Source organism: Pelophylax lessonae (assembly GCF_965119305.1).
Source record: "Pelophylax lessonae genome assembly, chromosome: 9".
Lineage (NCBI taxonomy): Eukaryota > Metazoa > Chordata > Amphibia > Anura > Ranidae > Pelophylax > Pelophylax lessonae.
The window spans coordinates 74,366,453-74,383,904 of NC_138776.1; the positions used below are offsets into that span (position 1 = coordinate 74,366,453).

General features: G+C 42.3%; 1 protein-coding gene across 1 annotated transcript in view; it reads left to right on the plus strand.

The window, feature by feature from the left end:
• The window catches only part of LRRC27 (leucine rich repeat containing 27), an 87,875-nt gene that overhangs the window by 12,222 nt on the left and 58,201 nt on the right, over positions 1 to 17,452 (plus strand). The window contains exons 2-3 of the mRNA XM_082269125.1: positions 6,426 to 6,556; positions 8,173 to 8,231. Of these exons, the coding sequence (XP_082125251.1) occupies positions 6,426 to 6,556; positions 8,173 to 8,231 (190 nt within the window). The remainder of the gene's footprint in view (positions 1 to 6,425; positions 6,557 to 8,172; positions 8,232 to 17,452) is intronic.

A 17,452-nucleotide genomic window follows, 5' to 3' on the forward strand; every position in this document is an offset into this window, starting at 1 on the left:
GATCTCCTGGCAACTTGCCAAGCAGCATGGAAGCCAGTTCCGAAACTGTGGAGGAACCAGGACCAAGTGTCCAAGAGCCAATTGTGTGCCCACGTAGGTTTTTGCAGAATGATTTTTATCAGTGTTATTTTTAGCCTCCAATTTACAACACTAGTTCCCTATGGGAGCCTCTTTATTTGAATGGAAGTCGCACCGTAAGTCGGATCAGGATGCTCTGACTTGCGGGGCCACTTGCGTTGTGAAGATTTTTGAGGGGGAACTACACCAAAAAATTGAACAACCCACCGTGGGTGTCCCCCCAAGTTCACAACCAGGCCTTTTGTGTGTGGTATTGAGTTTGAGGGTATGCCCACAACAAAAAGACAGCGTGGGTTACCCCCAAAACCCCTACCAGACCCTTATACAAGCATGCAGCTTGTCAGGCCAGGAAAGAGAACGAGCAAGCGGACCAAACACCCCCTGGACCACAGCAGGACACATGCCCTCAACATGGGGGGGTTTTGTTGCTTTGGGCCAGGGGGCCTCTGCACCGCACACCCAAAAGCACCTTACTCCCATGTAGAGGAGGACAAGAGCCTCATCCCCACAACCCTGTCTGGTGGTTTTGGGGGGTCATGCGGCCAGGGGGTTCCTAGGACTTTGGAAGCAACCTTTAACAAAGGGTGGCCCCCAGATCCCAGACCCCAATCCCTATGTGAATGGGTATGGGGTACATAGTACCCCTACACATTAACCACATAAATGGAAGTGTATGTGAATAACGACAGGAGACGTTTATGAAATGTTCTTAAAGATCTTCATCCGGTCTTCTCCACTCTGCTCTTTGGATCTTCTCCTCTCCACTCTTCTGCTGTCCAATCTTCTGCTCTTATGTTGTCTGCTCTTTTGCCCTAGGCTCTTCTTCTTCCTCCTGTCCTCCTCCGATGCTGTTGCCGTGCATTCTGCCCGTCTCTGGTCTCTGCATCTTAATATATATACATTACGACCATGCCCTCACAATGACGTCATCATGCGTTCACACCCCTAATAAATCTATAGTAAGCTCAGGAGACCGGCAGAATCATCAGCAACAGCATCGGAGGAGGACAGGAGGAAGAAGAAGAGCCTAGGGCAAAAGAGCATAAGAACAGGGTAGGTATTAACTCGAGAGGAATTTAAGATTACCTGGACACCAAATGTTTCTCTATTATTATGACCTCATGTAGGTGATTCACATTGACTCATTTTTTTTTATTTTTTACAGACCATGTTTTACATAGTTGCACATTAGCCAAATTGACCCGTGAGGCTCTCCAATGCTGCGCAGACCTGGAACAAATAAAGGAGACTGCAACGGCATTACAAATCAAAATGCGCAATTTTGTGGACATGATTGGCAAATTTTAAGCCACAATTTTACTACGTTTTTAATGTTTGTATTGGGATGTTCCTGATGTTACAAATTTTTTATAATGTTTTATGGCATTTTAATTACACTCAGATGTTAAAGAGTGTACCCAAGTTTGGGAAAAGCACTTTACAACACCCTAACCCTAACCCTAACCCTAACCCTGTGAATGTTTGATACTAAAACGTTTTTACATTCAACAATGTGTGTTCAATTCTTTATTAGACTTTCGTTGGGGGGTCGAGGTCTAAAGCTGTGTAAAGAAGCACTAAATGTATGATGGCTGTCCTATTCCCATATTTACATGTTAATGAAAGCATTTTGGACACTGCCATATGCGAGTTGCTGGAGGTGTCAATGAAATGTTAAAGATACCCCCAGTTTTAACGCATATCACAGTGCGATCTGACATTTCACACAGGATCGGATCACACAAGTTTGAACGATTGTGCGATCCTATCCTGATGCGGCTGAATAAATGCATCATGTGCGACTTTTGTGCGAGTGCAGTGCGAATTGAGCCATACAAACTGTATAGCTGATTTTCGCATGAACATCTGATCGCATGTAATAAAGGAGCAGTGCGCTACGATATTACATGCCATCAGATGTGCAGTGTGAATTGAGACATACACTTTGTATGGCTACATTCGCACTGAACACGCATACAAGTCGCACATGACCCTTTATTTCTGATGTATCTGGATTGGATCGCACAGTGCTTAACACTTGTGGAATACAATCCTGTGCAAAAAGTAAGTGGCGGGTCACCCTTATGCAATGCTGGAAGGCTGCAAAGTCGCAGACTTCCCGCGTCGCATAAGTGTGACTCAACACTCAAGGTACTAGCAGTCCTAGGATTCAATATGGCATTGATATTGCCAGTAGCAATCAGTGTAGGGAGATCAGTGTAATCTATAGTGTATTGCTTGTTCGTTGCTCTAGTTCACTTTCCATTACCTATATATATAACACTTTGAGATGAACAATGATCAAGTTTCACATAACACTGACATATCCTAACATTGGTGGGCAGTGAGAAGGATGTCATAAATGAACACAACATAACAGGTGTAGGTACTTTGTTAATACCCTAATGTATTATATGAAATATATAGTATGGGCAACTTCTGGACAATGAACACCAATGTAAGGTGACATTAGATGAACCTTGGGTGTGACCTAGTTCTCAATGTGACAGGGTTTGTGTACATTTTGTGGGGTGCAGAAGGCCCTTGTATTTACACCACTGGCTAAAAAATAACACATGGCCATCATCACTTTGGATCAGCTGGTGAGAGACTACAGTCAAGAAACACACTGATGAATGTATTAACCCTTCCAAAGTCACACATATATAACACATGATTAACCCAAATAATTGTGTTTGGCATATGTGCCCAAATGATTATAATCCACAATACAGAATCATTGCAATTTTTGTTTAATGTGTTGAAAAATAATATATCTCTGACATTTATCTTGTGTGTCCAATCTTTAACAAGATTAATGGGTGTGTGACAGTGATTGCTGCCAGGACACAGCTCCTCTCCCCACGAAATAGTCCAGATATTCCTGGCGGATCTGACGGGCCCTGTGTGATGCCAATGCTGACCGTCCAACTTCCATTGACGGCATGGACTCCACTTGGTTAGAAGGTTGGGCCTCTCCACTTGTACCTGGCATAGCAGGGTCAGTATCCAGTTGCTGCAATACATAATTTTGTGCATTCCTGCGTAGGAAGTTGTGCAAAATGCAGCAACACAAGACCACATTATCCACTTTGTACAGTGCCAGGTTTATGGACGTCAGGAATATCCGGAACCGGTTGGCCATTATCCCGAAGGCATTCTCCACAACTCTGCGAGCTCTGGACAACCGGTAGTTGTAAATCCTTTGGTCTGGGGTGAGGTTCCTCTGAGGGTAGGGCTTCATGAGATGCTCCCCAAGCGCAAAAGCCTCATCTGCGATAAACACAAAGCTCATACCCTCAACAGTTTGCTCCCTGGATGGCAGGTTCAGAGTGCCGTTCTTTAGACGACGAGCGAACTCCGTCTGATCAATAACTCCCCCATCCGAATTGCGGCCATTTTTGCCAATATCCAAAAAAATAAACTCATAGTTTGCATTAACTATGGCTAGCATGACTATACTAAAAAAACCTTTATAATTATAAAAAAATGTGCCGGAATTCGGAGGGGGGACAATGCGGACGTGCTTCCCATCAATAGCACCCCCACAATTGGGAAAATTCCACTTCTCCAGAAATTGATCAGAAATCTCCAGCCATTGCTCTGCGTTTGAAGGAAACTGTGGGGAAAAAATAAAAAAAAATAAAATTAGTGCTTGAGCACATCACATTATTAATTACACACACAGTTGTCTGTTAAATGCTTATGCAACTTGCTAAAAAAATATACAACAGGAAGGCAAAGGTTTGGATATGGGGATGTAACATCTACATACATTTATTTTCAACCTCCTATTGTTCTTATATTGTAAAGGGCCATACACACTAGAAGATTCTCTGAAGACTTTTTCGTGCAGATTTACCTTTTCTATGTAGTGCAAGGGCCTACCAGATTGCATAGGATTTGAAAGTGTTTGTTGGACCTTATATTATTTGGTTTTGGTAAATCGGAAGGATAAATTGTTCTGACAATCTTCTAGTGTGTATGGCCCATTATACTCACCAGCTAGAGCTGAGATTTACAAACTACGGCCATCCAGCTGTTGCAGAACTACACATCCCATGAGGCCTTGTAATTCTCTGACATTCACAGACATGACTAGGCATGATGGAAATTGAAGTTCGTGAACAACTGGTGGGCCATAGTTTGAAGACCTCTGAACTTGAGCTTTGGTATATGCTGACTTTGAGATTTAGCATGTGGGTGGGGGATGGGTAAGTAAAACTGGGCATTTATACATCAATAAGGGCTTGTGGTCAGTGAAGGTTTTAACATCATTACATAAACATACAGAATCATAGGTGGGAATGGATGGACTGATGTATTTTAGATAAATCATTAACTAGGTACTAAAACATTGGCCAAGGAATAATTGTTTGAGGGAAAGCAATAAAATTAGATAAATTCGACATACTGTTAACAGGCAATGCATTTAGGGACACATAGGAGAGAATGGTGGGGTGGTTTGTGGGTAATTTTACAAATGGTTAAAGATAATCTACATCTTTACTACTATGTGCATGCGGACAGAGGGTAGTTTACAAATAATGGCCTGTGTCAATTGCTGTACATCCAAAAACATCATAATTCAGGTGAAACTAGTAATACATGTAATGTAATGTAAAAAATCAAACATACCTTGATATAGTCCTTCTGCAAGACCTTGATGATGGCAGAGCAGGTCTCAGGGATGATGACTCCAAGTGCTTGGGGGGAGATGCCTGTGGTGAACTTCAGATCCTGCAGGCTTCTCCCTGTTGCAAGATACCTCAACGTCGCAATTAACCTTTGCTCAGGAGTAATTGCAAGCCGCATACAAGTATCCTGCTTCAGAATATAGGGGGACACCAGGGCAAGAAGACGGTAAAAGATGGGATCCGTCATCCTCAAATAATTCCTGAAGTCATCAGGATTATTTTCCTGGAGCTCCCTCAGCAAGGACATATGAGAAAATTGATCACGGTTAAGCAACCAATTTTTCGTCCAGGAGGTCCGCTTCTTCTTCCTATTGCTCGTACGTCGTCTCAGAGCCAAAACTCCAACACTAACGACAGCAACGGACGAATTCACGGTCGCCATAATAAATTCTCGAACGATGTCTCGGAAAATAGCGAAATGTCGTCAACCAAACAAATGCTACCGAAATCAGCGCGAGATGCCCAGAAGGGTCACGGCCAAACACTCACTTCCTCTTTTGTAGCGGCGAACGTGCGTGGAACGTAGTGACGTCATTTTCTGTCGGAAGACAAATGTCCTGGGCAAGTTTAGAGCACTTTTCAACAGACAAACAACAAACACACCAGCCGCGAACATTTGTAGGACGTTCCGTCGGCCGACGATCGGTACGTGTGTACGGGGCTTTAGGCTTTTAATGCACACTCAAAGAACCCCTGTCTCTTGAAGAGCTCTCTGAATATACCTGTCTCTCTGGCTGCTGGCACGGTGGCACCTAGATTATATTAAACTATCCAGTGAATTCCAGTGTGACTCTGCTGTTTGTGCCCATACAGCAAAAAAGTGCCCGTGCTCCTAAAGACAAAACACATGTCCAACTTCGATTTCCTGATACATGCCAAAGTGTCCAACATAGACTGTCACTAACAGACTATTTTGACCTTCTATTAGCCCTTCTAAAAGCCCTTTGATTCACACTGCCACACAGCTCAGGGTTCATAGATCCATGTCCTCCAATTCATTTATTGAATGCACTATACACATATCGCAATTTGCTCCAGCAGTGGGTTTTTCTTTTATGAAAATACCTGTGGTGTTAGCAGCCTGTAGTTTCTGTTGGGTAAGTATTCCACAGATTTTGTTTGCAGTTTTGGGTAGAGGACATGGCTTTTGTTTCGGAATTTGAATTAAGGGTTAAGGTTGGGTTTAGTAGTTGGGCTTCTGTAAGGGTTGGGTTGAGATTAAAGTACAACGAAAGCCAAAACATTTATATCAGTGTGGGTAGAGTTAGGAATACTTTAAACCCCTGTCAGGTTTTTTTTAGCCATTTGCGTCCCTTGGAGAAGCTTTCTCTTCACTTTGTGTTTTGTAGACACTACAGTAAATGAGAGACCTCTCCAAAGTGAGCAAAATCCTCTCCCACAGTTGTCACTGGAACCAGTGTTCCCATTGTAGATTTCTTCTCTATTCCTGTTATGGTGACAATTCAAAATTTAGATTTTTCTTTTATTATTAGGCCCAGTGGGGACACACATGGCAACAAAAATGGGCTCTAACCACCAATCCAAAACTGAAAAAAAAAATTTGACTTTAGATACAGTGTATTGGATTATATTTGAGGGATCAAAAGTGGCCTGATCACTTTTAATGTCATCTTTTTATTTTGCTTTCAGAATCTGCACCTTGAAGGGAATGTGCTTAGCTCCCTTCCTGAGAGTCTTTTCCTGTATCTGCCAAACCTTGTCTGGTTGGATCTTCGCAACAATAAAATCACAAGTCTGCCGAGTACAATTGGGAAGCAGAGGTACATTTTTATTACAAAGCAAGCAAATGTAGGTTTATTTGTAATGGGTACAAATTTGACCATGCCACTGCTGGACGCAGTTGTTCACACACAGGGTGTGCATAGAGGTAGTTTCTCCGCCCGCAACCACATGTCTGAATGGGCCCTTATGGTGCCAATGTAACAAGGCTTTCTTTTGATGTTGTTGTCTAAAAAAGATTTTTTGCAATATATTCCAAAAAACAAATATATTGCAAAACAGTGTTTGTTTTCTAGAATGAGTAGTTTTAATCTTAAAACTAGCGTTTCTGTAGCCAGAAACTGCAGATGTATTCCTTAATTTTTCTTCTTTATAATGACTCTGAAACATATTCCTGGTACAAACCATGTACAAACAAAGCTATTTGCATATAAAACCAAAGGTTTCTCTATTTTGTGCACTTTTTATGCAGTGCAAAAGAAAAACAAAACTTGAAAATCGTTAAAGAAAAAAAAGTAAAGAAAGAAGCTACTAATTCATTATATTTAATTTTTATTTAGATTTTTTTTTTAATTCGTGTGAGAACTGATAGAATAAGGGGCACTGATTTTAATTTATGCATAAAAAAAAATCAACATTCATTGTAACAATATTGTTACAATGTATTTATGATTAAAGCCTGCATACATTTGCAGATTTCATTCACACAGAAGCAACTGTCGGCTTCTAAGAAATAGAGCAGGTGGTACGGCCATGGATTGTTTATTTTTTTTTTTTTTGTTTTTGGGCATCCCTTGGTTTTTTAAAAGTATTCAACTGGTTAAATCTAGCTGTTTTCTGCACGTTACTAAAAATAGACATTTCCAATGTGATATTTTACAATAACAGTAAAGGAAAATGGAATAAAAAGTCCCCAGATAGACTCAGGTCAGGTTGATTTACTATATCTTATTTACTGGCCTTAAAAAAAAAAAAAAAATTTAAACTGTGGATAAGCTATAAAAGCTTTTTGTCCGGTAGGGCTTTTATTAAATGTAGTTGATTGAATGAAGTGTGGTAAACACAATACAGTTGTATGGTTTATACAGTATAGATTTCAAAAAATGAAAAAAAAAAAATAAAAATAAAGAACCCATCAGTTGTTAGATTTCCCAATTGTGAGCGTTTTTAGTATCCCCAAACATACGCAGTGAGTATCATATTTTGACTTTTTATACATCAATTGAGCAAAATCAACTAAGGAACTCAGATGGTTTTAAAATACAAGCACCTGTGAATTATTTACTCTGCATGATGCATAATTTAAAGAGGACCTTTCCATTATTGAAACAGTTACAAAATAATTAATGTAATTAAAAAAAGAATAGATAGAAACCAGTACACAGGTACCAGTGTAGCATATGCTGCTGCTGCTTTCCATTCTTGCCTGGCTTCATATAGAGCCACAATACTGGATGTCCTGGAGCACACAACTTCTATTGGGACCAATTGCAGTTGCATGGTCTGCAGTGGCTATAGTATTTTAGTTATTGGTGCTTAGTTACACAGATATCCTTGTTTCTGCACACTGTAACGGATTTCTCTGGATGTTTTCTATGTTAGGTCTGTCCCTCTTTTATGTTGTATATAGGATAAATGTTTATATTCCCTCCCGCAGGCTACTGAAGTATCTTCTTTTAGAAGGAAACCCAATACAGGCCCTTCCTGTACAGCTTGGTAAGTGTGTAATATTTAGTACATATATTTAAATATTTATCATATAGATTACATCATTTGTGGGCCAGAGCTTGTAGAGCTTGAAGGTCTTCTATACCTGGGTAAAGGAAGATCGGATATAAACAAAAAGCTATCTTTAGATTCAAAGGGCAATGCTTTTTAAGAATTATGCCTCAGCTTCTGAAGCTTTGGACAGCTGTTGATATGTAAGGTAGATGATCACTAAAATCTGAGAAACCTCACATTGTATTTTGGGTCTTTGTTCTGGCTACTATTACATCATTGGGAAGCTCTACTTTGTCTCTATTTTCCACCATAATTGACATGTAAGATGTAAAGAGCATACTTGCCCACTGTCCCGTTTTTGCCGGGACAGTCCCGGCAAATAGGAGCCTGTCCCGGGTAATTTACATTGTCCCGGCAATGTACTTATTTACACTTTGCACTTAATTAATGTACTTATTTATACTTTGTACTTTATTTATATATTACATTTTTTGTATGGTCACACCTGAGCACATTTGACATTTTAGAATTGCAGGGAATTGTGACGAGAATTTTAAACTTTAGACAGAAGTAGTAGCTGAATGGGAGAATTATTCCAACTCTGCTACTTTGGCCTCAAGTTTAAAATTCCCTTTTCAATTTCCTGTAATTCTCTCTTTATTGAGTAGACCCTATAATCTGATGATAAGTAGGCAGAGATTAATTACGTGGAGTGGGCGGAGCTTCAGGGAAGTGGGTGTGGTAAGTAATTGATAGCTGTGATGCAAAGTGTCCCTGGAAATTGCAGCGCACTTTTAACACATGTCAATTTCTGCAGTGCATAACATTGTCATTCATTTAGAATGGCTTCCCTGTGCACAAGTACAGTAGCTGCCGGTATACCTCAAGGCATGTACAGTGTACAATTAGTTGTGTTGCCCTGCATTCCAAAAATGGTGTAGGTACATTTTTGTTGCCAGTTGAGATGTGTTGACAGAACCATTCAAAATTAAAGTGCCACATTGTGATATTGTAGCCCAGATGCATATTCCAATATAAAATTAGATTTTACTGTATAATGATGTAGAATAATTGTAAAGGTAGAAAATGCTAAAAATACATAATAAAATCCATCTTTGTCAATATTTTTTTTTTTTTGCATCTTCCTTCCCTGATGAGGGAGGTAAGGCATAGCCCCTGAAACATGTTGGATTTGTGTAGATCACATCTGGTTTTACATTGGAATACATTTGGACTAAACATCATTGTGTTGCGCTTTGAGTCTAGATTTACTCTTTAACTTAAATTGGGCATGGAAACCCTTTGGCTATTAGTCTAGTGCCCAGACACCATACATCAGCACTGTCCTCACACCAATGGGTGGTAATAAGGAAAGCCTGTGACAGCAGGCAGGGGCTTCTCCCCCTGAACCTGCTGTCACATTGAAAATCCACCTGCCCACACAGCCACGTCATTCATTCACAGCACTCTGTAAATCAAGAAAATACAAGTCCCATCTGCCACCATGGCAAGCGACGTATAGTTCTCAATGGACTGCAAGGACAGTAATGACTACTCTCATAGTCCACTGATGCTTTCTCCAGAATTCAAACGGAAAGCCCAGAGGTATGGGCAGAAATCTGGAAAACATATCTGCAGGAACCTGACATTGCACCCGCAATCACCTATTTGCAAGAGCAGTGCTTTGCAGGCTGCTGGGGGGAAAAAATATTAAATGTACTTTTTTTTTTCACTTAAAGGTAAACTTACCTTTTAACCGGTTGCCGACCGCCGCACGACTATATACTGCGGCGGTCAGCCCCGGCCAGGCAGAGTGACGTAGCGGTACGTCACTAGCCTTCGCCGCTCTGGCGCGCGCGCACCCGCGGTCCCGCCGATGACTCGATTGGGTTCAGAACCGATCAGTCATCAGGTCCAGGCCAATCATTTTTGGTCTGGACCTGTTGATCGGTCCTGCCCAATCAGATCTCCCTCTAAGCCTGTGAAATGTAAACACAGGCTTAGAGGAGATGTGCCCTCCCCTCCCAACGGTCTTTTCGGATCCAGCGTGAGAGGAGAGCACATCTAATTGTAAGTACAGCACCAAGCACGTACATACACACTTAGATAGGCACATTTCACCCCCGATCGCCCCCCCAATTAACCCCTACAGCACCTGACACAACACACACTATATACAGCATATAGCATATACCTATATACCTGTATAAGTGTGATTTGTGAACAGGTGTAGCCCTTGCGACTCCCCCTTTTCCACTCAAATTACCCCCCACCCCCCCCTAATAAAGATTTAACCCACTGATCTCCCCTGACCCCCCCCTGATCACCGCCGTTAACCCCTACACCCTCTGTCACATCAGCACTAATACAAACGCAATATACGGTGTTATTGTATTTTTGTATTAGTGTGATTGTGATCAGAATTAGCGCAGGCGACTAAGTTTCTGTCCCAAGAAGGTTTAGGGTCCCCGCCACCCGCCCAATAAAGATTTAAGCCCCTGACCCCCCCCTGATCACCCCTACACCCCCTGCCATAACACACACCGTATACAGTATATAGCATTTTGCTATATACCCGTATAAGTGTGATTTGTGGTCAGGTCTAGCGCTTGCGACCCCCTTTTTTCCACTTGAATTACCCGCCACCCCCCCCTAATAAAGATTTGAGCCCCTGATCTCCCCTGACCCCCCCCTGATCACCGCTAGTTAACCCCTACACCCTCTGTCACATCAGCACTAATACAAACGTAATATACTGTGTTTTTGTATTTTTGTATTAGTGTGATTGTGATCAGAATTAGCGCAGGCGACTAAGTTTGTGTCCCAAGGAGGTTTAGGGTCCCCGCCACCCGCCCAATAAAGATTTAATCCCCTGATCCCCCCCTGATCACCCCTACACCCCCTGCCACAACGCACACTGTATACAGTATATAGCATTTTCTATATACCCGTATAAGTGTGACTTGTGACCAGGTTTAGCGCTTGCCACCGTTCCTTTTATCCTTAGGATACCCGCCAGTCCCTTCCAATAAAGATTTAAACCCCTGATCCCCCCCTGATCACATCCCGTTAACCCCTACACCCTCTGTCACATTAGCACTAATACACACATAATATACTGTTTTTACTGTATTTTGTATTGGTGTCATTGTGACTTGAGTTTGCGCTAGCTAGCTAGTTTCTTTCCCAAAGGAGGTTTAGGGTCCCCGCCACCCCCCCCCAGATCCCCGGCGCATAGTTTAGAAGTAACCCCTTGATCACCACACACGCACGCACGCACCTACACTTCCATTTCTAGTATAGTGTTTGAACAGATCAATATCTGATCTGATCAGAGCTATACTAGCGCCCCCATAGTTTAGGGTTCCCAAAACGCGGTGTTTGCACGATCAGCACTGATTCCGGCCAGCACCTGCGTTTAACCCTTTCACCCAGGTAAGTGTAGTAATCAATAGATTACTGTCACTTACAAAAAACACAAGACACAAAACCGCTGTGTTAGCAGAGTCAGGCCTGATCCCTGCTAGCATTAGCAGTTTTTTTGGTAGCGCTTGAAATAGTCTTCGACAACCAGGTGCTTTTATTACCTGTGAGTCGCATCACTGTACGGGTAAATTTAGTTACCAAAATGTCTAAACGTTCGTACAGTGATGAAGCTATTTACAGTATGATGACCATGTCAGGTGAGAGCGATGGGGAAGCCTCACCGGCAGAATCAGGGTCAGTATACGAACCAGATGACAGCAGCGGCTCCCTGACAGACAGCTCCGACGACAGATGGGTCCCTGTTAGACCCAGGCGTACCCGACCCCATTCTGGTGTTGTTGAAATGCAGGAATCGCAGGGTGCTCGTATGGAGCAGAGTGTGGGTACTAGTGCCGCTCATCCTTCTGGCGACCTGGCAAGCGCCAGCGGCCTAGTACAACCTGGACCTAGTACAACCAGCACTGCAGTAAGACCTGGTGACGTGGCGAGTCCCCTAAGTGCAGTTGAAGCTGGTGCGGTGGCTAGCACAAGTAGTGGCCCGCAGCCACCGCGTATTCGAAGACAGGCCCGTAGAGCCCATAGTGCCCTCCCTGATGCGCTGGCATATCCCAATTGGCAACCCACTGATTCTACAGCGCCAGTACTTCCCCCATTCACCGCCCAACCTGGAATCCACGTGGAGACAGCTGGTTTTACGCCCCTGAACTTTTTTGAGCTGTTCTTCACGGAAGATCTTTTCAGATCTATTGTGGATCAATCAAATTTATATGCTCAACAATTTATCGCCGCCAACCCAAATTCGCACCTTGCCAGACGATTCGGCTGGAATCCTATAACGGTTTCCGAATTTAAGATCTTTCTGGGCCTTTCCCTCCACATGGGCATAACTAAACAAAGTGAATTGCGGCTATATTGGTCCACTAGCCCAGCTCACCATATGCGCATGTACTCTGCCTCCATGTCCAGGGGGAGATACGAGCAAATTCTGCGATTTATGCATTTCAGCGACAATGAAATCTGTCGTCCTCGGGGAGACCCTGCATACGATCGGCTCCACAAAATTCGGCCCCTCATAGACCACTTCAATCAGCGGTTTGCAGCCTTGTTTACCCCCGAACAAGTTGTCTGCATTGACGAGTCCCTGATTAAATTTACTGGCCGTCTTGCTATCAAACAGTACCTCCCCAGCAAGCGTGCCAGATACGGGGTCAAGTTGTATAAGCTCTGTGACAGGGCCACAGGCTATACAGTTAATTTCCGTGTCTATGAGGGAAAAGATAGCACTGTGGAGCCCCCGAACTGCCCAGACTACATAGGGAGCAGCGGTAAGATTGTTTGGGACTTGGTGTCACCCTTATCCGGAAAGGGGTACCATTTGTACGTGGACAATTTTTACACAAGCGTGCCACTATTTAGTCACCTGCTTGATTTACAAATTGGCGCATGTGGCACCGTGCGACCTAATCGCCGGGGCTTCCCCCAACGGCTTGTAAATTCCCGTCTTAGTCGGGGGGCGAGAGCCTGCTTGAAAACGGACAAATTACTTGCGGTGAAGTGGAAGGATACACGGGATGTTTATGTTCTGTCCTCCCTTCACGCAGACACGACAGTCCAAATCCCTACGGCAACTGGCGTTATGGAGAAACCCCTCTGTGTCCACGAATATAACCTTAACATGGGAGGGGTGGACCTTAACGACCAGCTTTTGGCGCCGTATTTAGTTGCCCGTAAAGCCAGACGCTGGTACAAAAAAGTGTCTGTTTACCTTTTCCAATTGGCTATGCTGAACGCCTTTGTCCTATACAGGGCGTCAGGACGAACTGGACCCTTCCGGGAATTCCAGGAAGCGGTCATCCTTGCCTACCTGTACCCAGGAGGCATGCCTGCCCAACTTCCCCTTCCAGATGCAGTGAGCCGGCTGCATGAGAGGCATTTTCCTTATGCCCTCCCGAGTACCCCTACCCAAATACGACCCCAAAGACGATGTCGTGTCTGTAGCAGGCGCGGATTTAGGCGTGACACCCGTTATTATTGTCCCAAATGTCCTGACCATCCTGGTCTCTGCATCGGGGAATGTTTTGAGCGCTACCATACACTAGTGGAGTATTAGTGTAGGGTACAGCACGACACAGTGTAGGGCACATAAACACAGGGTCTCGAAGGATGTTGGATGTCCATCGACATTTTGAGAGACCCAAGCTGGAAGAGAAGATCGCAGAAGATCGCACTCCCTCCCAAATCAAGAAATAAAGGAACAGTTAGAAAGTAAAATAAAAGGATCCAAAAACTGTTGTGGTGTCAGTAATTTTATATGTCCTTCTACTCCTTCCTACTATACTTTTTTCAATGTCCTTTGTTTGTTTTTTCATTCTTTTGTGACCTGTTTCTCTTGCAGGTAATTGTCGGCTACCACGCATTGATTTTATATATTCTGACACAAACAGCGTTTGCGCTCAGCATATATGGATACCTTTGCTGATAGCAGCTGTGGTGATTTTCTGATTTCAGCACTGCAGTTAAAATCTTATTTTGGTATACGTGGATAGCGCCGTGTATACCCATCATTAAATTCAGTGGGTGGTTGTTTGGGCGGTTAATGATGAGAATCCAAAAACTTTTGTTGTGTCAGTCATTTTATATGTCCTACTCTTCCTAATGTACTTTTTTTTAATGTACTTTGTTTGTTTTTTCATTCTTTTGTGACCTGTTTCTCTTGCAGGTCCCTCGTCGGCTACCATGCATTGATTTTATATATTCTGACACAAACAGTGTTTGCGCTCAGCATATATGGATACCTTTGCTGATAGCAGCTGTGGTGATTTTCTGATTTCAGCACTGCAGTTAAAATCCTATTTTGGTATACGTGGATAGTGTCGTGTATAGACATATGCCGGTTTTCGGTAATTCGATATATCGCGGTATTGCATAGCCACGGTATTGTTATTGTGGCATTTTTAAAATACCGAGTTTCTCTGTCAAGTCTGCCTGACTTGTGAATTGATACATTTCAGTGAGCTGGATGACTCATTCACTCACTCAGCTAACACCTTTCAGCATTAAGTCTCCTAACTATAAACAAAAATGATTACATTTGTATCTTTTCCTTCCCTCTGCCAGGGAGAAAGGAAGTTTAACCTCTTAAAGACTGGATCTTTTTCTGACACTTGTTGTTTGCAAGTTAAAATCATTTTTTTTTGCTAGAAAAGTACTTAGAACCCCCAAACATTTTATATATTTTTTTAGCAGAGACCCTACAGAATAAAATGGCGATTGTTGTAATATTTTATGTCACACTGTATTTGCGCAGCAGTCTTTCAAACGCAATGATTAGACTTTAATGAATAAAAAAAAAAAAAAAACGTAACAGTAAAGTTATCCCAATTTTTTTTTTTTGTTACACAGAGAATCGTGAGAGAATCGTGATCTTTATTCCAAGCTAAAAAATCGTGATTCTCATTTTGGCCAGAATCGTGCAGCTCTAATAAATATATATATATATATATATATATATATATATATATATATATATACATACACACACACACACGCATAGCAGCCCACATTACATTATTATATAGCCATCAAGCAGTGTCTACAAAAAATGCAGAAAGCTTGCCAGAGCAGGAACTGCAGGTTAGTCGCATGGTGCAAAAGCAGGATGGATTTCAAGGCCACTGAATTTTAAAAAAATGCTGCATGCACCTTTTTTCTGCGGAAAATGAGGGCATAGCAGCCCGTTCAAATCAATGGGCTGCTATGCCTGTGCAAATGTGGGCCGCCAACCCGCATACATGTGAACCGCCAACCCGCATACATGTGAACCAGGCCTAAAGCAATAGTAAAGTCATTTATAAACAACACCTCCTTCAGGTTTAACCACTTCTTGACCACAAGGATTTGCCCTCTTAATGACCAGGCCATCGGATCGGAGCCGAGCGCCAGGACCAGTTATCACCAGTTAGGCCAGACACTGCTTGATGACCTATTTTAGGCCTGGTTCACAGAGTCTGTACTGACTGACTATATAATAATGTGCATAAGTGAACCAAAGCCCCTAAATTCAGCAATGAAATTGAAGTGAGGTGGAAATTTAATAATTTAAATTTAATAATAGAATACCGTGATAATACCGTATACCGTGGCAAAACCTTAATCAATTAATCGCAGCATGAAAATCTGATATCGTCACATGCCTAGTCGTGTATACCCATCATTAAATTCAGTGGGTGGTTGTTTGGGCGGTTAATGATGAGTAATACTACGCATTATTCCTGTGCTGATTTCTGATAGGTTCTCTTTTTTTCCCTTCAGCCCACAGGCTGCATGAAAAAAAAAAACCTATATGCCAAACAAGGACCAGCAATGTACTGGTACGTTGCTGGACTTTGAGTGGTTGTACCAGGATGATGCCTGCAGATTTAGGCATCATCTTGGTATCGTTTTTTACAGCCAGCGGTCGGCTAACATGTAAAAGCAATCCTAGCAGGTAATTGGCCGCTAGACTGCTTTTACATGCAGTGGGAGGGGTCTCCCCCCCCCCCCACCGCCGCCTTCCGCAGCCTTCCGTGGTTTTTCTCGGGCTCTCCTGTCCCACCGGTTAACCCGAGAGTGCAGCCGGTGGTTCAGTTATCTAACCATAGAGCTAATTGAAGATTAGAATGGCTCCAATCATCTCTATGGCCTAAGATGCCGGAGGCTACGAGCATTTCATGACTTCTTTTTCGCCAGAAATAAACAGGGCCATTGGGAAATTGGGAAAGTATTTTATCACACCAATTTTGGCGTGGTCAGATACATTAAGGTCAGAGGAGAGATCTAGAGTATAAAAGACCCCAATTTTTTTAAAAAAGAGTACCTGTCACTACCGATTGCTATCATAGGGGATATCTAAATTCACTGTGATAACAATAAAAATGATTTAAAAAAAAAAAATTAAAGGAAAGGTGGCAAAATAACATAAAAAAGCAAAAAAAAAAAAAAAAAAATTGAGCCCCCCCCCCTTTCCCCCCGTGCTTGCACGCAATGGCACACGCAAGCGTTGGTCTAGTGTCATATGTAAACCGCAATTTCAGCATGCATGTGAGGTATCGCCGCGATCGCCAGATCGAGTGCAGTAATTTTTGCAGTAGATCTCCTCTGTAAGTCTAAAGTGGTAACCTGTAGAGACTTTTAAAGTTTTTAAAAATGTACGTACGTTGTTGCCGCTGCGCAGGCGTGCGCAATTTTTAAAGCATGTCATGTCAGGTGTCTATGAACTCGGCATAAGATCATCTTTTAAATTTTACCAAAAAAATTGGAATTATATAGTGTATTTGTGCAATAAATTAAAAAAAAATGTATTTTTTTCGCAAAAATTGCGTTTGGAAAATCTGTGCGCAAATACCGTGTGACAAAAAAATTTGCAACATCCCCCATTTTATTCTATAGGGCCTCTGCTTTAAAGAAATATATAATGTTTGGGGGTTCAAAGTAATTTTCTAGTAAAAAAAAAATATTTTTTCATGTAAACAAAAAGGCACAGAAAAGGCTTGGTTTTCAAGTGGTTAGAAGAGTGGGTGATGTGTGGATAAGATTGAGCATAAAATGCCGGGACAGTTCAAACACCCCCCAAATGACCCCTTTTTGAAAAGTAGACACCCAAAGCTATTTGCTGAGAGGCATGGTGAGTCCATGGAATATTTTATATTTTGCTACAAGTGTCGGGAAAATTATTATTTCTTTTTTTTTTG